Genomic DNA, 23,389 nt, shown 5'->3' on the forward strand with positions numbered 1-23,389 from the left:
TTATACACAGGCAAGACAAATATTCCAGCAGACCTCAATAACCATCTAAGCCTGCAAATGTTTGATGCTCATTTGGCACAGATCCTGCTTGAATCTCTGAGGTGCATCACCAAAGGCTGACACATGAGTCCTGAGAGACCAGGCTCCCCTTGAGCTCAACTGAGACTCAGCACCAAGGGAGAGATGAGGAACAGAGATACAATGCACAGGGAAGGGTTATTCACCCAGCAATTCACTGATTAGAACACATTTCAAAAAGAGGGCTTGCTCAAGCCTTAACCTTGTGATACCTGCACGTTCCTCATTAAGGGCATTTCCTCAATTAAGATTTTAGTTATTGCCTGTTCAGTCTGGTCCAGCCTACAACCAGGACTCACAGAGCTGAAAGGAAGAGGAACCTGCATCTCAATATCCTCTGGAAGGAGGAAAAATGAGGTTCTGGGCTCTAGCATTAATTTTTTAACTTTTGGTTTGCATTGGTACTATTTCATTGTCCAGCTTAATTCATAAATCAGTCCTGAGAGTGCTCAGATCTAAACCAACCTCCTAATATCCATCAGACTAGAATCTTAATGCTGGTTTTGAGATTTTAAAATAGAGACCTTGAAAAAACACTTTCAAAACCCCACAGTTGCAGGTTTAAGGAACAAAATATATTTCTTTTTCAAATACAGCATCCTTTTAATAGGAGATCTTGGTTCCTTTCTCCTCCAGCTCTTCCTTTCCTCCCTCCTTCTGCCTAATTCAGTTCAATTACAGCTTTATATCTGCTAAGTCTTCTAACCAAAGGAGTATCACAGACTGGTTTTATCCTTATCTTACTTAATATCCTATTAAAAAGCAATTGCTCTTCTCAATGTATTCCCCTATTGAACCAACAACTTTTACCCCTTCCAAGCTGGCTTACCTCTACAAACTCTGCAGCACTGGTTCTCTGGAAGGACATGATCTTTTTCTGAGCAGTTCAGTGGTGGACAGGTCTCTGTTACTTTGACTAAAACTCCATTCTGAAAATAAACAACATTTTTAAAAAATTACATGGGTGAAAACAAATGCAATGGCAAGGATCACATACTTTTCCATCCACAGCACTAGTAATCTCCAGTAACAACACTGGTAAATTAGCAAGAAGCAAGTTAAATTCATTTGTTCCATCATAACATCAAATCTGGAGTAATCTACTGTGCATTTCTCTGCCCAGCATAAAAAAAAAAAAAAATTAAAAGACAAGGCACTTCAGCTCAAAATTCTATACTAGTTTAACCAAATATGTAGTCTCAAAGTATAGTAGTCTTCTTTTCAAGTATTTGAAGGAATTTAGGAATTTCACTGCAGCTTAAAGATAGTTTTCCTGCTTTCTGCAAATCTGAGCTTTATTCCTCTTATTTCCCACTCCACATACTTCACTGATAAATTATTCAACCCCAATTTACATAGCAAGACCAGTATTTTCAAGTGTTGTGCTGTTCTCTCGTGTCCAATAGTCTGTTCTTTAGAATTCCTGATCACCTTATTTCCAAAGTTAGATCCTTCAGAGAAGAAGGCTCATCTTGAGAGAACCCTACAGAAACTGCTGTGGAAAAATCAAGCTAAAGACATTGCTATAATTTTGATTTCTAGATTTAGAATGAGACTGTGATAAGAGGTCTAGATGCTGGTAGAAACTGTCTGTAATCACAGACATAGAGCCTTCATGGGGAGGTTTTTCCACCAAATTTTACTCCATCTTCTCCCATCCAGCAGATCAGCCTCAATATGTCTCCAGACCAAACAGCTCTCCAGCACTTAGTTCATTGTTTCTTAACACCTTGTCCCAAAACAGCCTCCTCTTTTACCTTATCCCCCCCTCCAGCCTTCTTCATCCCATAATTTACTCTTTCAGCACCCCTTCTGCAGCTATGCCATCACTGAAAACTAGCAAGTGGTGCAAAAATTAACAACTGGGATTTTTGCTCAGTAGGAACTACAGTAAGTACCCCACAGGACTGTCCACACCTGAGCAATCTCATTTTCCAAGCTATGAAACTCCACTAAGAAAGCAAGCAGCCTGCTACATTGCCAAAACCCCTTTTTAACATCAGTCTACTCCTCACTCCTCCCAGAAGATTTTTCATGACATCTCAGATGTCAGAACAAAAAGGTGGAATAAGAATTTCTGCTTTCCTCAAATGGAGAAATTTCACTTTCCAGCTATCATGATTGCAGAGACAAGTTTAAAAATATGATCCAAACATATCTAGGGCTAGGAAAGCAGAGGAAAACCAATACCAAAAATTAGACAAAACCTCATTAAAGTGATCATTCTCATAATCTGAAGGACCAGATGTGGTGTTTGTGAGGTGAGAGAATCTGACTTCATGTTCTAAGAAGGTGATATTATATTAAAAGAATGCTATACTAAAACTACACTAAAGAAAGAGAAAGGATACAGACAGAAGGCTTAACAAGAATGATAATAAAAACTCGTGGCTGACTCCTCAGAGTCTGACACAGCTGATGGTGATTGGCCATTAACTAAAAACAAATCACATCAAACCAATCAGACATTGACCTGTTGGTAAATGGTCTCCAGACCACATTCCAACGCAGCAAACACAGAAGAAGCAATCAGAAAATGATTGGTTTTATTATTTTCTGAGGCTTCTCAGCTTCTCAGGAGAAGAAATCCTGGGATTTTTCAGAAAATATCACAGTGACAACCAGACACATGACTTTGACAGAGGATATTGAAATTACCTGTGAGTGCACCCTGCATGAAGAAACATGCAGTGCAGAAGCTTGCTCTCATGGCTACACAACACTGAGCCACAGCACACCAAAGCACTGGTTCAGTCAGGTGAAAAACCTTTGCTGGTCACCAGCCCTGCCACTCCACCTCACCACACCAACTCAGCTCTGCCCCTGCAGGCTCCAGAAGGAGATCTCACAGCCTCCAGCTGCCCTGCACCCTGAGGAAATGCCTGCTGAGTCTACAAGGCACAAATGATGTGCCCGAGGTGCCCAGCAGCTTGCAGAACTTCCAGCTGAGAAGTGCAGTGAGCCAGGGAATGCAAATCTGTAATTCTGCAACCCATCACTGCCCCTGCCATTGCAACCTCCAGGCTAAGCAGGGCCAATTGCCTTCACTGGCAAGTTGCACCAGTGGCTGTCGTGAATAATGCTAAAAAAACCCCACAGGAGTCTGCTTTTCTTATTTTTTGTAAGAAAAAGCAGCTCCCTACAGCGGCACAGAGGGCACACATCATCAGAGCAAGAGCAGTGAAGTTAATGGAGGCGTTCAGGCTCCTCCTGATCTCACTTCCACAGGGGAAAGGCAGGAATCCCCCACGGCTGTCTGTGCAACTGCAGGATCAAAGGTGATGAAAGAAGCAGACACTGAGCCATCACTTACTATCACGTTATCAAACAAGCAGCTGGAACAGCTCTGGCTGTAACTCATTGCCTATTTAAGCTCAGACAGGACAATTACAGCAGAAAGAGTAAAGTATGTCAGCATACCAACAAAAAGGGTTGACTGACAATAAATCTGGCCAGAAAAATATGGCAAGAAACGGTATGAAAGTCAAATGGGTGTCAGGATGAGTCAAAAAAGCTAAAGACAAATTTATTCCAAGCTCACTGCTTCTTTAGTGACTCACAAGGAGATTAAACAACACAAATTGAGAATTCCATTAATTTAATGACAGTAAGATTCTATTTCCTTAAGTCTTCTATTTTCTGCAGAATTTGCATCTTGGGAAAACAAATTAAACTTATTTGTAATTAAGTTTTAAAACAATTAAAACATTTCCATGTTGAGTATTCTTTGGGTTAAAACTAATTTGTTATAAACTAGTACAGATCCAATTATAAGAATTATCATCATCAGATTTCAGATTTTATCCACTGAGATAAGTAAGAAGAGTTCACACTTCAGAATTATTGCTTCAGGCAGCCTTAGAAAAATTATTCCTTTTTATATTCAATTCACATATGTAGCAGTCATAGAATGTGAATAGAAATAGATGTCAAAAAGACATTTTTCTGGAATAAATATATCAAGCTTCCGTTGTGACATACAATCCACAAAGAATGAGATCTAGAGTCAAAAATTTACAATAAGATAATTAAATTTCTTGTAATTACCAAGGTAAGTACATTTTAAAAAAAAGATTGGATGTAAGCCAAATCAGTGACATGCAGTGGAAATCCAAACAATAAACCGCTCATCTTACATGATGGGCTTTGAAAATTATTTGCAAGATTTCAGATAAGGCAATTTTGGTGAGGTTTTTTTTCCTGTCTGAATTTATCTCTGCCCTGGTTCCAGACAAGACAGGGTTGATCTCTGCAGCAGCCAGGAGGGGCATGGCCAGGACAGGAGATTATTCTACAGCACCTCACTCTGAGGTGGGGTTGCTGGGGTCCAGAGGGAGCAGCCAGGTTTTGTTGTTCCCTGTGAAAGCATCACCTCTTCCCTGTACACTTTGTCATTACTATTATTGCAGTTACTGCTTATTTTCTTATGTCCTTGCTGATTCCAGTAATGAACAGATTCCAGATAAGAACAGCTAACTGTTCTTACCTCAGCCTATGATATTTACCTTTTGTGCCTCCAGTTCTCTCCATCCCACCCAGGGAAGTGAGAGATGTGGTTTCAGGGAAAGCACCACATGCAGGAGAGTATCACTCCTAAGCCACAACAAGCTGGTATTGATCAGTCTCTTAGGACACAGTTTCAAACAGCAGTCTCAGTTGTCACTCTGAAGAAGTACATTGTTCCTTATCTTTATAAAAAAATTTTTAGTCAGCCTTCCTGAAAGCTGTGGGCCCTGTCCTGTCCATCTTGCATGGCACACTGTGACTGCCTGCTCCCAGCATTAATGAAGAGGCATTTATTTTGGTACCCTTTGCTGTCAAGCATGTCACCTGTTTATGAACAGGCATCATCTCATTCACAGGCAGCTGATCAACTGCAAATTCCCACTCCACAAAAAGTTCCAAAAATCTTTCCATTGACATTCAATGGCCCACACCACCATATGGGTGAAACAAAAAAAATGCCCTAAACAAACCAACAAACAAAAAAATCAAACACTTATTGAATGCAGGAAGGTGAGTTATCAAAAGCTCATACACACTTGCATTCTCTGGCCTTCTCACCCCTAGAGAGAGATGGAAAAGCTGGGAGAGATCAGCCATGGACCATGAGGATAAATAACAGACTGGAGCATCTCACAGGAGGAAAGGCTGGAGAGGAGAAGGCTCAGAGGGATCCTAGAGACACACACAAATCCCCAGAGGGAGGGTGCCAAGAGGATGGAGCCAGGCAGTGCCCAGTGACAGGAGTAGGGCCCACGGGCACAAAGTGAAACCCAGCAGGGCCCAGGTGAACATCAGGAAACACTCCTGCAGTGTGGGGCTGCCCAGGGAAGCTGGGGAGTCTCCATCCTTGGGGATACCCAACAGCCATCTGGACGTGGTCCTGGGCAGCTGGCTGCAGGTGACCCTGCCCAAGCAGGAGAGGTGGACAAGATGACCTCCAGGGGGTCCCTTCCAGTCTGGACTGTTCTGTGATTGTTAGAAATACCTGGGTGCTCATTTTGTCTTTGCAGATTCATCTAAAGAGTGTTTGTGGGCAGGATTCCAGCTGGGAATGGTTGTTCATGTATAACATCTGTGCTTACGGTTAAGAGGATGTGCATCATAAATATTTTTAGTCTGGATTAGTTTTGAAAAATTAAAAAAAAGCTCCCTCCGCCTGATAAAGAAAATCTTTGATCTAGCTGGATCCATCAGCAGCATTATTTTTTTAGATGGAAAAATCAATACAAGTTAAAAGCCTCTTAAGTTTGCATCAGTACCTATGCAAAGAATAAGGAATCTATCATCAAATAAAAATTGAAATGTGAAATTTCAATTTAAGCTTGTTGACATTTTTCCACTTCCTCCTTTACAGACACAAAGATTTTCATGTTATCTTTACCAACACTGTTACATTGACAGTAGATGTGTACCCTCCACTATATTCCTTCACGGATCAGCAGCTTTTAAAAACATGATGTCAGTTTTTCAAGTCTGGAAAATTAAACCATATTAAAGTTTGTCTGGTCCTCCCCTATGACAAAGTCCTTCCTTTTCTCACACAACACCTTGTCCACACAGGACAGGAAACAATGACACAGCCACAGCTGGACTCATCTCCATTCATCCTTCATCTAGGGAGCATTCCTAACTGAGGCAGCAGACAAGTAGGTCAGATTCAGGAGGTCATGCTGAAGACACTGAATGAACCTCCTGCACAGAGACATCAGCCCACAGAAACAGATGCAAGCACCCTCTTAAAAACTCTCCCCAGGCCAGTGAGATTTAATATTCTGTTGAAGCACAGCTGTGGACAGAACTTCAGTTTGTTGGGGTTTTTCTGAAGGAATGCATTAAATGATTTTTTTATGGTGTAATATTCACAGGTGCCATTTTGAATATTTATCAATACTGTCAATAAAGATGCAAATACCAACTGCAATGTTACTGTAATTAACATTGCCATATCATTTTACTTTTAACAATAAGCAAAATACAAAAGCTGTTTTCATTATTTTACTCACTCCTAATGACAGAAATTTGATGGCTGGTATTTGCTTTTCATCTTCTTGAATGTATTATGAATATAATACATGATGAATATAACACTCTTATTTATAGCACAGAGAAGTTCCACATGTATAATTCAGATCACCCTCTCTGGTTTCACTTACCTTGAAAATACTCCTGTTCTCATTTTATACATGTACTTCCACTCTCAAATAAACATCCTATGTCATATTATAAATAACAGGCATCTTAGTCTGCCTTCCAAGGCAACAACCTTGCCCACATATTTGCACAGGCAGTGCTGAGCACCCCATACAGCTCAACAGGAACAACAGCCAAGTAATTCTGCATAACAAGCTGTTTTCACAACATCTGCAACCAGCTATTGTCCATTTCCATTAGCAAACAGAAAATTGCTACTCTGTACACTGAGCCCCAAGCACAACAATAACCAGATCACTGTAATCTTTTCCAATGCACACTCACCAACACTCCCTGAACAGATCTAAGGTGATCTCCATTCACCTTAGCTCTTAAATACTGACTTCATTGTCCAAATGTCATGAATCTGCCAAAAAGAATTCGGTCCGCTCCAATATTCTGTAATTTACCTCAATTATTAGAAGAGTTCTATACAGTTTGAACAATACTAGGGAAAACATAGAGTATCTCACACAATATAACAAGAAGGTTGCTTCAAATTTTAGCAATTTGGCTGAAATAAGTAATTTGCCCAAGAGGCTGGTACTTTTTTCTAAAGCTCATGAAAGCAGAGCTAAGAGAAAACATTCTTCCAAATCATTTTGCCCACATTTCTCTTATCCTGCAAGGGTCATATTCCTGCCTTGTTTTGGTATTTGCAGCTTTCAGCGACTTCAAGGTCACCTTTTTCAAGACAACAGATGTCACATTTGCATGAAGGAAGCCTAAAGAAATGCACTAACTTTTCACTGTCACTTCTGAACACCACAGATACATTTAAAAACAGGAAAGGTTTATCCAACTGAAACTTACTCGACATTCCCTGCAGCTCTTGGTTAATACTCGTTGACCTTCTGCTAGCACTTTGCCTCCATAGATACACTTTGCTGTAATTCAAGAGGAGGAGGGAGATTAAAAATTCATTAAATCAGTATTTAAGCAGCAAATAAATGCAAGGTATAACAAAGAAGTAAAACCAGTATTCACATAACCTGAAAAAATATCAATACATTAAAAATACAATTCATTTTGCTTTCATCAGAAGTCAGTATCACATATCATTACAAACAAAATAACAAATAATAATTCATTTTGAGAGAAAGTAGCCTCTTGACCCAAATTAAAGAGAGGGAATAGGAGCATAATCAATATGTCCTGGACTAAATAACCTATTATCATTCAATAGAAAATGTTTTCACTACCAACATGACATAGGAGTTACAGTATTTGTGTTACTAGAGGTCCTCATGACTCACTTCAAGAACTGGAGACATTTATTAGCATCCAGTTCATCACAGGAACAATGTAAGTACAGATTTCAATTAAGCCCTCACATTTTCTGTGGGCCCAGAGGTGAACTCTTCAACTTACTGGAGGACTGCACAAACAGATCGGATGCAGTGAATGACTACTGAATCAACAAACTGCAAAAATCTATTTCAGGAAAATATTCTTCAGGCACACATGAAATATGTAGGATTTTCCCAGGAAACTGAGAACTCCTACTGCAAAACTCTTGTCTGAAGTTTTAACCCTTCTGCCATAGAGAAGTGGCTCCACAAATGATCCCACAGACTGGAACATGTGATCATTGCTCGCTCACTCCATGGCAAAGTCACCTGGCTTGGGACTCCTGCCACCATGAAGAAGGCAACGGGCATCAGGGCCACAGCAGCAAACAGCTTGGTCAGTTATGACCAGAATTATCACAGTCCCCATGCAACTACACATCTAAATTCCAATTGCAGAGAAGGACAGTAAATCCATCAATTAAAGAGAGCAGCTGGACTGTTACGATCTCACACAAATCAAGTATCCACTATAAAAATGCCCTACATGACAAAGCAGATCGATGTTCAACACTGATAAAATAACTTTCTGCTGTGCCAGTTCAGCTCTTTCTGTACTTGGCCACTAAAAGTCTGACCTGTGACCCTGAAAGGAAAGCTAAAAGGAGTGAATCCTAGGCTGCAACTGAACAGTGCTTTAAGGTTTGAGAGTCAAGCCACTTGCACAGTGCAAGTGTTCAGAGCAGTCTGTTCTCAAAGGACACACTCTATCTAGGACTGTTTTACCTGAATCCCCAGGTAGGGGAAACACTCAGGTGCAAGTGTGTCCCCCTCACAGGTGATGCCAACAGTTCCACAGCAGCAACTGCCATAGCCAGATTGATTCCCAAATTTTTAGCAGAAGAAACTGCTGGATCAACCTTCACAAACCTTCAGACATAAATTTGCTTCTAATGACTCTTTGTGAAAATGCTCATTTCTTAAAAAAAAAGAGAATGATTTACAATTTTCAGGCTAACTCAGTTTTCATCATCACTAAAGCATTTAAAAAGAGGCGACTTCCTTTTGGTATCCTGGTTTTCTTTGTTTTTCAAAAGCTGCCCTAGTTTTTATGCCTTACTTGTTGTGATCTCACTTCTGAAGAAAACTTCAGATGAGGAAGCTTTGTTTAAATTAGGAATCCCAGTAACTATTTTTAGGAGAATTTGAAAGAGAGACATTTCCTTCTTTCTGTCTGTTTTCCTGACATGACTGCTTTTTACAAAAGAATGGACACACTGGAAAGCCAGTTAGTGTACGATTCAGAAAAATTACATCTAAAATTATAGTCTTTTGCCAAATATTATTTGAAATGCTAACACAGGGTGGCAGGGATCAAAACTGAACTGCCTAAACCCCTTAACATATCAGACATTAGAGCTTTGCTCATTAACCCTTAGCTAAGATGGGAATGTGTTCAATAACCCAGCCATTCAATAATCCCTGGAGACAGCAAATTACAACTGATGGTTCTATCAGAGCTAAATAGAAAAAGCACAGAGAAAATAACACCTGCAGTGCAGCTCTTTGGAAAACCTCTGCAATTACTACTATCTACCTAGAGGTGACTAACTGTGGTCCTAGCACATCATTTTGTCAAGGAGCTGGCATTTACAATCAATTTCAATCAACTTCCATACGTCTCTTCCCATTGACTGACACGCTGAGCTCTTGTCAGAATAACGAGTCAAGTTTGTGCCAATCACTGACAAAAGGCAAGTTTGATTGTTCATCTTCCCATTACAAATAACAGGAACAGTTTACTCATGAGGGTATACACTGAATCTACAATTTCGTGCCCTACAATTTCTTTGCGTCTGGATGTATGCACAAGATTTTGACTCTTGTGCATGCATCCATTTTCATGAAAGAACTTCCCAGACTTTCAGTGTTACAAATAAAAATATTTTGAGACAAATAATACAGGCCAGCATGGCCACTTTACCACCTAAGTACTCTGTTCAGGAACATCTTTTACTATGCAGAATATTCATGCTGACACACAGCCCAGAGAAATGAGATTACATGAGAAACAAGAGCAAGTGCAAGATCACAGCTAAAGGATATTTGTGCACGGAACTAACGAATTCAATGACTGAAGAAGGGTGACAGAATGCTAAAAAAGTGTTATTATTTTCTTAATAAATCCTAAAATAATTCAACATCCCTGTCCTAATAAATTATTGAAAAGCTCACGCATGAAGTGTACTCATCTTCCAGAACAGATCAGGGGAAAGAGATTTTGTGCTTCTCAAGGTACGGCTGGCATTAGTATACAGCTAAAATTTTCATACATAAATTGTCTTTGTTCCTTGTACTACTATTAAAGCAACAAATATTGAGTATTCCTTCCGTGAATGTTACTGAACAGCTTTCATTCCCAGTAAAAGGAATTGAAAGCTGATAACAACACCAATCACAAAATGTACTTAGCTTTTCTTTCTTCTCATTAATTTATTTGGAAATTAATTACAGCAAACTACGGCTCCACACAGTGATATTAAGCCAGGGTCTGATAGACTGTCATGTTTATTTTAAAGAACAGCCTTTTAACTTGAAATAAAAGACAGGCAAAAAGATAACAGCTTGGTTAGTTACTCATCACAAAAGAAAGTTCAGACCATAGGCTTGATGCTCCTCAACATCAAGAGGAGATACCAACTGGAGCCAAGGCAGTCTTCCCAACCCCCAACAGGATGAATAATCTTACACTAACAAGAGGTAAAAACAGCACCTCAGAAATTTGCAATGCTTGTTCATTTCTCAGCAATTATTTATTTTCTCCCTAAATCATGTTTGCCACTATGACTCGTGTTACCTGAGCTACCAGGAGCTCTGAAAACCACCACAAAACGTGCCTGGTGGCAGGACAAGCTTGGCTCTGCTGGAATAGAAGGCAAAGCAGCGAGGTGTGTGTGTGCTGTACTCACCCCTGCACACTTTGCAGCACTGAGAGTCCACGTGCACGGGCAGAGCATCGGGGGGACACTCCAGAGGGGGACAGGACATCCTGCGGCACTCCACAGCTCCGCTCTGAGCAAAGGGGGCAGCACAGAAATCAACAACTCCTGCTGCCAGGAGGGAGCTTTTTATACACAACACTGAGAGCTATTTCAGTAAATGAAAACACCACTCTGGATCACAAACCCATCCTTCAGCAACAGATTTAATCCCACCCAACTTCACAATGAATCAAAGTGCAGCTGAAGGTGAACTGCCTTCAGTATTTTGATGCATATCACTGATTTTACCCCCAAACCCAGAGCAAAATACATTAATTGGAAAACATAAGTCAAGAACATAAGCCCTACTTTCTGTATGCTGTTCCAATCATCCTTGAGTTTTTTAACAATCAGGCTTCTATTTTCCTGAGCAAACAAAGGCTCTCTTCAGATATTTATCAAATAATTTCAAAGATACAAGTTTTGCATACTAATCCTCTTTCTTTCCCTGGTATTTTTCAGTCTGATAAATGCTGAAAACGAATCTGCAAGTTGTTACCATGCAAGATGCAACTAAGCATCTATGAATACTATTAAGATAATGCCTCCTTTTTGAAAAAGCCACTGCAGTGAAAACAACTCCAAAGCAAACACAGACAATGCCACTCCTTCACCCCAAAACCACAAAGTCCTCGCAGCTATAATTAGAACAAATAGGAAAGCATTGTCAAGGGAAGGCAGATTTTATGTATGAAGCTTACAAATAAGTAATGTCAAAATTTTATTTATTTTACCATTTCCCTCTCTATTGTCCATGCTGTCACTAGATGCATACTAAAACCACAGTAATTCTCAGAGTGAACATTATGTATTCAAAGGCCATTTTCACATTTTCATTAGATCCTATCCTTCAAACTCTCCAGAAATTCTTACTTTGCATGTGCAATTCCTGCAGTGATCATCTTCAACCCATGAGTCTTTGTCTCTGTAGATCAATCCATTTACTTGACAAGTCTTCTCACAATGACAGTCTTCCAACTGACTCAGTCTTGTTTCTGCATAATTTAACTATAAATGAAAGTAACTTGATGAGATTTCTGCCAATCGAACACATGATTTAAAAAAGCAAAAACCAGTACACTTATTTTTATTTGACCACAACCTTTGAAACACTGAACCAGGAAATCAGCAGTAAAAACTAACCCTATTCCTCAGATTTTGATGGAGTTAGTACATGGTCATCCCACACTATGATCAGTGGAGAAGCCATGCTCCTGGAGCAAACCCTGGGCTCGTGCCTAGCTCTGAACACTCCTTGTTGTTACAATAGAAAGACAAGCTTAATATTGAGCAGTAAAGATGTGCATTCCTTCCCTGCCCATACAAATAACTAAAAGATGACAGGCCTCTGTTCAAAAAAAAATTTTTTTCTGGCAAAATAAATACAAGAATTTTTTTTTAAAAAAATCAAAACTTACAGGGAAAATTTTGTGATGCATGAAAGTACTCCTGGCTGTATAAACCCATGATGCAAATAAACCAGATTGCCTAGTCCATAAATGAAATCAAGTGCTTGATTTTTCTTGATTTTAATCAAAGCCAAGCTTGAACCTTTTTGACTTCCAGCAAGGAAAGACTCAGTAGAAGTTTCTGTGCTGGAAGTCTTCACGTAACAAACACATCTGAATACAAAGCACACCCTAGTGGAGGCTCATAATTTACCAAAAGAAGTTATATTCCACTCAGAAAAGTGCAGGAGATGCCCAGACTGATTTCAGTAGATTGTTAAAGCCACATGAATTATTTTATCCATTATATTTAGAGGAACTAACAGTACTCTAGCCCAGCAGTGGGGAATGCTGCAATGTAACAGAACCTTTTTCTCCTGCAGCAAATTAACATTTTAGACTGTAACACCCTGACATACACTGTGTCTCTATTTAAGGACACAAAGTTAAATCAACTGAGCATATCTACTGGAGAGATTCAGAATTAATTCAAACTATGACAAAAATAAAACAAGTTTTAAAAGCTAGGATTTATTAGTCTTTAAAAGCAATGTCTTCACAAAACACAGGTAGAAAGAGGAGGTAAAGGTGGTTAGCTTGCTAGAAGTCATGATCAAATCTCCTTTCATAGCACTCTGTGACAATCTGCCATAGCCAGGCTCTGCTGGACCACTCACATGGGCCCTGTGTCCCTCCCTGAGCCCACCAGACTCAGGAGGGGAACACCCCAAGCAGGAGGCTGTGGTGTTGTGAGGGTCCCCAGGATGAGATGAGAGATGAGAATTTGACTCCTTGTTCTCACAAGGCTGATTTATTATATTATGATATATATTAAAGAATACTATACTAAAGGAAGAGAAGGGAGACATCAGAAGGCTTCACAAGAATGAATAATAAAAACTTGTGACTCCTCAGAGCCTTGACCCAGCTGGAGTATGACTGGTCATTAAATTAAAACAATTCACATGGAACCAATCAAACATGCACCTGTTGGCCAACAATGTCCAGGCCACATTCCAAAGCAGCAAACACAGGAGCAGCAATCAGATAATTATTGTTTTCATTCCTCTCTGAGGCTTCTCAGCTTCCCAGGAGAAAATCCTGGGCAAAGTGGATTTTTCAGAAAATATCATGGTGACAGGAGGGAGCCTCCCTTTACTGCTTTCATTCTGCATAACTTGCACAGCTACTAAAAATTATTGGAGCTTGAAACCAGTAGCTGGATGTTTCCTTCCCAGCTCTGAGTCTCCATATTTTAATTTCTATCAATTGCACAGACACATTCATGGCAAACAACCCTTGCTCCTCTATTCAGTGCTGTGATACAGCTGTAACCAAACACAGACTGAGAGAGAAGCTGAAACCTGCATGCAGTGGAGCCTAAAAGCACCAATGAGACACCAAGACACTTTTTCAAACCATGGTGTTCATGCTCTGCACCTCTTGGTGCAGGATCAGGAGCTAGGGATGCTGTCCATGAGCAAGCCACTCTCTGAGCACCTGCCAGGCCACCCAGCATCTCTGCAGGCAGCTCTCAGCCCTTCAAAGCCTTGACATGCATCATCCCCACAAAATATACCTGTGCCTGCATTAGTCACTCTTGCCTATTGTGGTTAGGACTTAAAAGGCACATACAAACCTTAATGCTTCCCTCCAGACCCCCTATTTTTAACTTGCATTTTTCTACCAATTTCCTTTCCTGTTGCATGCATTTTGCCTGGACAACAGGAAACAACTGCAACAAAACAGTCAGTGGACTGCTACTACAGAGAAGGAATTTGCAATGAAGGATTATGCCAGCACCACTTTATGAAAGTGCAGAGTCTTTGCAGTACAAATACTGTGTTATTTGCTTTCCCCTCATAAAGTACTAGCAAGCAAAAATATAATTAACATCAGAGAAAGCAAGTTACTCAGTACACTGCATAATTGGAACTTGCTCATACCACCAGCAGAGCTCGAAATAATTGCCTCTCTTTCATAGTACAAGCAGAAAACTGAACTAAAAGCTTCAGATTTTTCATTTGGATCCAGCCTGTCCAGAGCACGTCAGCTGAGTAAGAGGACTGCCAGCATAACCATGCACTCTCCAAAAAACTGTTTCCCCTTTCCTATTGAGAAGGGAAAGAGCATTTGAAGGCACTGCATTAAAAAGTACCATTTTTTTACACAAGCAGCACTGCCATGCAAATCCTGTTTTGGAAATTCCTACACCAAGAGTAAGGGCATCTACAGGTTGGTCACATCTGCACTTAAATCTAAGTAAGTAACATGTAAGTGCTGTTTCAAAAGAGACAATTAACATCCCTCTACTACAAACCAGATGGTTCATCAACAGTAACCTCAGAAAGAGTTCAGATTCTCCTTTTAACACAGATCAGGGGTTTGGTCACATCTAAAACACAATTTCCTATCCCAAAACTTCAGTCTAGCCTTGCTGAATGGCCTTGGCTTAACACTGAGGTTGCTTGTGTATTGTAGGAGCAGGACCTAAAGAAAACTTCAAACATTTCAAACAAACAAAAAAAAAAATACCCAACATTATAGATTCCCATTCAGCTTATTCATGATCCAAAGCTGGGGCGGGGGGGAAAGAAGAAAGAAAAAAAACTACAAAGCCAAGCACACACCAAATCACCTGGAGCTGATGAAAACTGATAAAAACACTGATTAAAGCCACTGATCAAAGGTGCTGTCAAGGTCAGCACAGTCAGCAGGTTCGCAGGCATTTTCATTTTGGGGCCTCATTTCAATTCCCAGCAAGGAGACAACACCAGTCCTGAAGACTTCACAGGACTTCCCACAAGAAAACCTTCCCCCTCTGACAGCATCACATGGTGAGGAAAGTGTTGAGGGATTTCACTCTTTTGTTTCTGCATTTATCCCTCAACATGAAAAGGGAAACCAAGCTAAGGCTTCTTACAAAACAATCAGACTCTGGGTATTTTGTCACTGCTTTACAAATAATAAAGAAGACCACAGAAACATTATTGAGCTTAAAAAACAACCACGGAGCTATGCCCACAAGACTACTGCAGACAGCAAGAAAAAAAGTGGCTCTACTATGAAAATTTAGAATAATTTTCATGGTATAAGAAATGGCATATTGAATAAATAATTTCATCTTTGTCTTATGGAAGGGAAGGGGCAACCATAAAAAAAGCTTAGGTACCTACTTTTGCAGTCATTTTTGCCAGGAGTTCTTGCAAATCCATGATTCCTTGCACCAGACTTAAGAAATCACTGCAGGTTGGGCATGCTCAATAGAGAAAGATTAAAAAGAAACAGAAAAGAAGGAAAGACACAATAACCCATAAATAAACAACAATCTATCATACTAGATTTATCTGAACATAAAAAGCAATCTGTTTATACAGAATTCTTGCCTTCTAGAAGTCAGCACATGCAAAAATAACAAGACTGAAAGTATTATTCTTAAAGCAGAGAAACAACCTGTATGAAAAATCTAAACTAGAGACAATAAAAAGATTGCTACTTACTGCGATTCAGATTAGGACACTGTGTTATATATCCATTAGGTATAAAGATGATTTTCACATCTTGAATAACACCCTTTGCAAAAGAAGAGAAAACTGGTAATACAGATTACAAACATTCACTTCAATCTGTACAAGCTCTTTCACAAGTCATTTCTTCAGTGGTTACAAAAAAAAAAAAAAATTACCAGCTTACTCTACTTGTGAGGAAAATAACTGAAGGTGAACAAAATAGAACTCCTCCTATGTCTCTGTGTGTTTGGAATATTACAGTGATAATACTGCTTTCTCTTTTGTAATCACCAAATATAAGCTGCTTAAACCCTTTAAGTGGGGTGAGCCTGGTGAAAAAAGCAGTGCAATAATATCCATTGCTCAAGCTGATGACACACTTTTCCAAAAGACAAAAGAAAACACAGCAAAACTCTTTATTTTTTTAACCAAGTAAGACCGTGAAATCAGGCACTGCAAAGACAAGCACCCAGTGCCAGATGTAAGTTCACACTTCCATTGGTTGGTTTCATGAAGCCTCCTAGCTCTGTGTCTCAGCAGGCAGCTGGGGTAATCGTGCCATCAGTCAGAATCCAGCCCAGGCAGGCAGAGATGCCTGGGCAGGACTGGAGGAGGGCAGAGCAGCTTGTCTGGGGCTCCTGAACCAAAGCAGGCACTGCAGTGGGGAGGCAGGACCTAAAGGGCAGCCCCAGGGGAGGCAGCAGATGCCCAGTGCCTCTGCACACCTGGACCCTGAAGGAGCCCAGACACTTCAGACAGTCCAGAAAATGCTGAAGCTTGTGTTGGTTCTCTTAAGCTCAGGACGAAGCATTTGCTGCATCTGTGACTGTGCAATGCTCTTACTTCACAGGATCCACTGCTTTAATAATGTCATGGCCACTAAGGGACAAGAGCAAGGGAAATCAAGGGACCTCTAGTGCTGATATTTGCACTTCCCCTGACTCTTAATCACATGTCGTGACACAGCTCTACCTTCCCACAGACAGAAAAATTTCTTTAAGCTGAAAAGAAATTTATCATGGCAGCAGTTATTATCTATTTAAATTACTGATTTGTCAGACTGGGCCTTAATTTTCAGTTAAATTGCAATGGGGTGAATTTTGCAGACCAAGGGCATCATCACTTGCTCACATGCCACCCATAAATAGAGGCCTCAGATAGTCCTCAAAGCCTGGCAAGGCAAGGCACATTTACATGCTCATCTGTTAAAAGAGCAGAATGTAATCAGCAAGCACTGTTTCCTGCTTACTGTCTCATGATCAAATATTAACTGAAAATATTAGCAGAGATAACCAGATCACCCTGTCTTTCCTGCAGAAGTATATACATTTATTAACCTTTTCACCTTATGAGAATAATGAAACCATAAGTAATAAGTAATACTGTCACTGGAAATGGAACATCCTCAAAGCCATTTCACACACCTTCTGTCAGCAGTCATCAGTGAGAAATTAGAAGGTGAGGCATAAAAATATACTTCAACACTTAAGCCTCTGCAGTGAAAAGCTCAACCAAGAGTAAATGAGATTACAGAGTTCCACCACACCATACTGCCAAGCTAACAAGACACCATCCAGAAAGAAGTGGGGGGTTTTTTTCAGCCTTTTTTTTTTTTGTGGGTGCATCTTCAAATGTGTTTGTTGCACTAGAGTCACATTGCTCAATTGTCTTTTGGACAGATTTGCATTGAGACACAATCTGAAGAGGAAACAGAACTATTTTATGTGTCTTAATTTCTGGCTACATGAAAGCCTATTACCATGTAATAACATATGAATATGAACTTCACTAACATAGATGACTTCTAGGCCTATCAAACATCTGAAAATGAATTATTATGATCAAACATGGAAGTAAACTTTCCAAGGGCAGAAGTTTTGCTGATGTATTTTTTTAATAGAAAGACTTCATTGTAGGCAAACACTTATTACAGCCATAATTATTGTAACAAATATGAAAAATCTCTGGTTATTCCTGCTTCAGCATAAAGCCTGGGCTGCTAAGAGCATGGATTTGTCCTTAACAGTGTGATGTGAGTGGTCAAAATCTTTCCAGTTTTTCCCTTCCCAAGCAGACATGACCTTGATGTTATCAATAAAAACATTTGGCCAACGACAATCAAAGCTTCAGCTCAGCACCAGGACTTGCTAGCTTGAGGAGCCTTCATCTGCTGCAGGCAGATTACCAGCTACATGATGAAATTCAGGTTCTGCAGCACTAAAAATCAAGCCCATCCCATGAGGACATAATGCAAAAAGCCCAGTTAATTGCATTTCTCAGATATCTACTACATAGAACAGTCCTCCCACATTCTGTGAAAAGGCTCATATATTCCATGAGCTCCCCACTTCTGCATTTTCATTTCCTCCTCTTTAAAACCTACTTCTCCCACAGAGATAATATGATCCACACAGCTGTGCAAGTTGCACTGGCCAGGCCTGGAAAGGCTCCACGTGGTGACACCAGCAGACGTGCCTGAAACTCCTGTGCCCTGGCAAAGCCACGGCTGCAGCCCAGATTCCCACTCCATCAGCATCCTGCTGCTCCCCTCAGGGCAGCCCTGCCAGGCACCTGAACCCTGCCCACAGCACCACACTGAGTGTCACCTCAGTCCCTACAACTCTGAGTCCAAAATTACTACAGAGTCATCTGACTGTATAAATTATACACATGATACTGTGCAATAAAAACACCAATATGCTTCTCGAGCACCTCATATACAACCCCCAGACACAAGCAGGATCAATAGAGCCTGCTCTAGTAGTTATGAAAACTACTGTCTTGCAACATAAATCACCTTCTCACCAAGGCATTAATAAGCTCATTTTTTGCACTAGCTCTTTGGAGGGACCCTTAGGGGGAAGGGTTCTCCTCAGCAATAAAACAAATTTTGCAGATAATTCTGATCCTGCCAGCAATCAGATCCATTCTAGAGAGTGTTCCATAAGATATCTGGCATCAATCTTTTTCTCCCTTTGGTTGCATTTTCTAAAGCTTCCTTACCTGATGATAATGGTTACCATCAGCCCTTACCCTGAAACAAACCCTGGTTTGTCTGGCTGTCTGGCTCTGTCCAGCACAGGGTTAATTTTTGCAGTTGCCAGGAGAGAGCATGGCTGGGACATGGGAATTATTCTACAGCATTCACACCACTGCAGGAGGCAGGGGAAGGGACTCTCTTCCCTGGAGGAAGAATTCCTTATAGTGAAGAAAATGTGGAGGGAGCCATCCAGTACCATCTATTATCAGGAATGTGTAAATAATTTATTCTCCTGTATCTTTTGTTATTAACATTGTTGCTGTTACTGTTCATTTTCTTATCTCATCGCTCTTTCCAGTAAATTGTTCTTATCTACACCCATCATCTTCACCTTTTGTACCTCTACTTCTGAACTCCATTCCACCACAGTGGGAAGGGGGAAGGAAAGGAGGGGTGAGAGCAAGGTGTGATTTGAGAGGTGCTTGGTGGGGGGTACTGAACTGGGGAGAACCATTCATAAACCACAACAGCCTTAATTTTCTATACCACTTATGCCCCACCCAGTTCCTCCACCTTCCAACTACATAGACATATAAATATACACAATCAGGTATCATTTCTACAGTCAGTGGCCATCCCTCCAAGATGCTGAGCTCATTTAGTCCATGGCTGTGGGCTCTACCCACCCTAGATGTCTCCCAGGACAGGAGCAGTGCTGTGCTGCTGGCTGGCTGCTGCACCAGGAGCTCAGACTGGTGTGTGTGGAGCAGTCCCTACTCACTGCCCATGGCAGCTATGACATACAGGGACAGTGCCATGCAGCAGCCAATATTATATATACACTTCAACAGGACAGGCTGTTCTTATCCCAAAATCAAATCCCCTTGTGGTACACATTGTGTTTCCCTGTCTCTCTCCATTACCCACCAAGTGGACCCAGGTCCCTGAGCAAAAACAATTCCTTGTAAGGGTTTGCCTTTGCTTGAGTTGCTCCAGTCTGGAGTCACCACGAGCACCCTTCTTGCAAGTACAGTCACTTTATCAGAGTCCTGTAGCTGTTCAGGGGTGAACTCTCAAAACTCTGGAGCAGAGAATTTCTCTAAATACCAGCCCAATATCTCCCACATTCCATGAAACTCATGATTATTCCCCTTCAGGGCAGATCTCTGAATGACACTCCTAGAAATCTCTGTCCTGACTCTAAACACAGTACTGTAGACCATACTGAGAAAACATAGCAGACATAGCAACAAGAACATGCTTTCCTTAACATCCAAATGAAATTACAAATTCTCAAAAGCTGTTTGAACGGGGCTGAAGGAGGAAAAGCTGTGGAAAGCCATTCCCCTCCCCCCTGTTTTATCCCACAGACCAGATATGATTATTAATGGGCTCCCCACAGAAGAATCCGAGGTAAGGGTAGGAGAACAACACTGAACTCACATCCAAAATAACTCTCATTGCCCTTGATGCTATCAGGTCATGAGCAGATATCACACAGATCAGTGACAAAGCAATCCTGATCCCTCTCCCCACAGTGAAGAAGACCCTTGTGAGGGGCACACTAGGGAACAGACACAGGGTGAGGCACCACATCCCCATGGACAAGCCAGGCAACACTGTGCTCAGTGCCCCACACCCAACACCACAGATGCTTACAGCAAATAAGTTACCCACCAGCTCTGACTCTTGTTTCCACCCTTCCTGCCACACTTTAGCCACCAGTGAGGGCTGTCCTGGTTTAGGAATGGTTCTGCCCAGTTCAGTGTCCTCACCAAGGCTCTCCCAAACCCCAGGCCGTTCCCTCTCCTTCCCCCTTCCTCTACCCCTCCCCACTGTGGCAGGATGGAGAACTGGAAGCACAAAAGGTGAAGATCACAGATATAGGTAGGCACAATTTACTGGAAAGAGTGGTGAGGTAAGAAAAGGAACAGTATCAATATCAATAACAAAAGATAAAAAAAAAATTATTCACGCAACAAGCCTGCTTTTCCTTACACACATTTTCATGGCTCCAACACACATACAAAAATGCTAATTCTTTTTTAATGCTCTTATTTCCCTGCAGATCTCTGTTTACATTAAGGAAAATATATCTATTTTTTTATATGCTAAAACAGTGAAACAAATTGCTCTGAAAAAGAAAGGGAAATCCTGCTGAGCATATAAATACACGGAAAGAGATGTGTACTCTTTACAAACTGGCAAAATCCCAAGTTTTTGCAATGAGAAACGTAAAAAAATGTAAGACTTCTGGAACTCTCAAGCAGGATTAAAAAAAACACAACCAATTATATTTCTGCCCTGAAGAAAGTTAGTAAAATATTCAAGCACACATAAAGCAAAGTAAGGCACTTGTCAGCTTTCATTATGATCAATAAAAATGGTCAGCTCATTAGCATATCATTAGCTACCCTGCTGTTTCCAAAGTGTTAACACGTAGAAATATTAATTTACAAACATATAATATCCCAGAGTTCTGAGGCTCTGACTGCCTGCATAAAATAAGAATTTAAGATGGGGACTCCAATGTAACTTCTTCCTTTTCCTATGCAGCTATAAACATATGTTTACCATCTGTGGAATAGTGGGAAGCAGCTGAGGTAAAAAACCAACAGCTGTAGGATAAAATAATACTATCAATTTCACTCCACAGTGACAGCTCAGCTGCTGGAGGATGAAATGCACTCTAGGTTCAGAGCAACCCTCAGACTATCATTTAAGTCCAAAGTTTTACCTCTGTTTCACAATTAAAATTGCCAGCTCCTATGCTGAAATAAGTTCAGTGAAATTGTCCTAGCTTGTTGGAAATCTGGGGACATCCTCAGAAAAGAGGCAAATTGTAAAATTGTCTTAGGAGCTGACAGCTTCACATGGAAACCGAGTGGGTGGTAAATCACCTTGGCAACAAATCCATGCCCAGACTGAGGATAGGCAGATTGGCCTCTTGCTGCTCTATGGACACCTTTCACAGATAAACACTCAGACTGTGCCTTGTTAGCCAAAACTGGAATAAATATCAGAAACTTTCACCTTGTAAACAAGCTGTTTACAAACTGTCCACAGTTCCTACCAAATTTCATGCATATCATGTTTCATGAATCTAAGACAACTGATTGGAAGAACCTTGTTGACTGTTATGAATTTCCTTCCCCACGTGCCATTTTATATCTGCTTACCTTAAAGAAACCATGTTTCCTGTTTCTCTGTCCAAGCCATAAATTGCTTTCAGGTGTCAAATTCGTTTCTGGGGGATCAATGACACGTTCATAAATCCTGTAGAGGGAAGAACATGGCATTTACTTGAATTTTCTCTTTCCTCTGAAAACTTTCTTGACAAAATCAGGTAACAATAAAAGATGGAAAACAGAACCAAAAATAAAACCCCTTAAAAATTTTCATTAAACACAGTATTTATCACTGATTGTGGTGAAGAAAGTATATTACGACTTTAAAATTAAAATCACAAATATATAAAGACTCCATAAAATTGAAACTCTCCTTGTGCTGCTGTGCAGCACTAGACTAAAGAAATAACAGTGTCAGAAATCATCCCACTAGGGCAAAAAAAAATAAAATAGGACCATCTTAGTCTAGGGATGTCTTTCAAAATCTACCCTAGAGAAAAAGTGCAATCATACACAAGATCCAACCAAATCCAACAGCCCCTTGAGGCTTTCAGACTGCTTAGAATTTTGAACAGACTTCACAAAAGAACTTTATGCCACTCCACTCCCTTTTTTTTTTCCCCCTCTACATCTGCATCATTCATCCTTGCACGTGGATCATTCTCCCCTTGTTATTGGATTTCCTCAGGCTGGGTACTCATCTGTGGTGCCTCCACTGCACATCCAACCTTGTGTCTGTCACCAGCACAGGTCTGGCACAGACTGGGACCTCTTTATGCATGCCTGGTGTCTAACAGTGACAGCAAGTAAGAGGAGGTCCAGAAGCAGCCTTTATGTACTGCATAAACCTGCACATGACTGCAGCAATCTGCATACCAAATCCCTAATATTAAATAACGAAAAAATTGCTGTAACACAATTGTTAAATTAACAAAGTATTTGGAGTTCTAAAAAGGTTTTGCTTGGGGTTTTGTTTATTTTTAGAAAAGCTGTAATGAAGTTTCCATAACAACTTTTCCAGGAACACAGACCGCTGCAATGATATCATCGTTTCAGAACATGAAAAATTCAAGGCCAGGGTTACTGATCCTGGGTTCTCATCTTGCTATGCCACATCAGAGGGAGCCATGAGCTTCCTGCTTCATAACAAAAATAGCATGCTTGATAAGAATTATGGAGGAGATGATGAAATCTATTTCTATTACTGCCTGGTTTACAGG

At 40.6% G+C, this 23,389-nt stretch overlaps 1 protein-coding gene across 2 annotated transcripts in view; it reads right to left on the bottom strand.

The window, feature by feature from the left end:
• The window catches only part of NELL1 (neural EGFL like 1), a 300,065-nt gene that overhangs the window by 217,281 nt on the left and 59,395 nt on the right, over positions 1-23,389 (bottom strand). For both annotated transcript variants that reach the window (XM_059848303.1, XM_059848302.1), the window contains exons 5-11: positions 22,221-22,317; positions 16,053-16,125; positions 15,729-15,811; positions 11,978-12,112; positions 11,033-11,135; positions 7,588-7,661; positions 908-1,007 (exon numbers count right to left, since the gene is read on the bottom strand). In XM_059848303.1, the coding sequence (XP_059704286.1) occupies positions 908-1,007; positions 7,588-7,661; positions 11,033-11,135; positions 11,978-12,112; positions 15,729-15,811; positions 16,053-16,125; positions 22,221-22,317 (665 nt within the window). The remainder of the gene's footprint in view (positions 1-907; positions 1,008-7,587; positions 7,662-11,032; positions 11,136-11,977; positions 12,113-15,728; positions 15,812-16,052; positions 16,126-22,220; positions 22,318-23,389) is intronic.

Source organism: Haemorhous mexicanus, chromosome 6, assembly GCF_027477595.1.
Source record: "Haemorhous mexicanus isolate bHaeMex1 chromosome 6, bHaeMex1.pri, whole genome shotgun sequence".
NCBI classification, from domain to species: Eukaryota; Metazoa; Chordata; class Aves; order Passeriformes; family Fringillidae; genus Haemorhous; species Haemorhous mexicanus.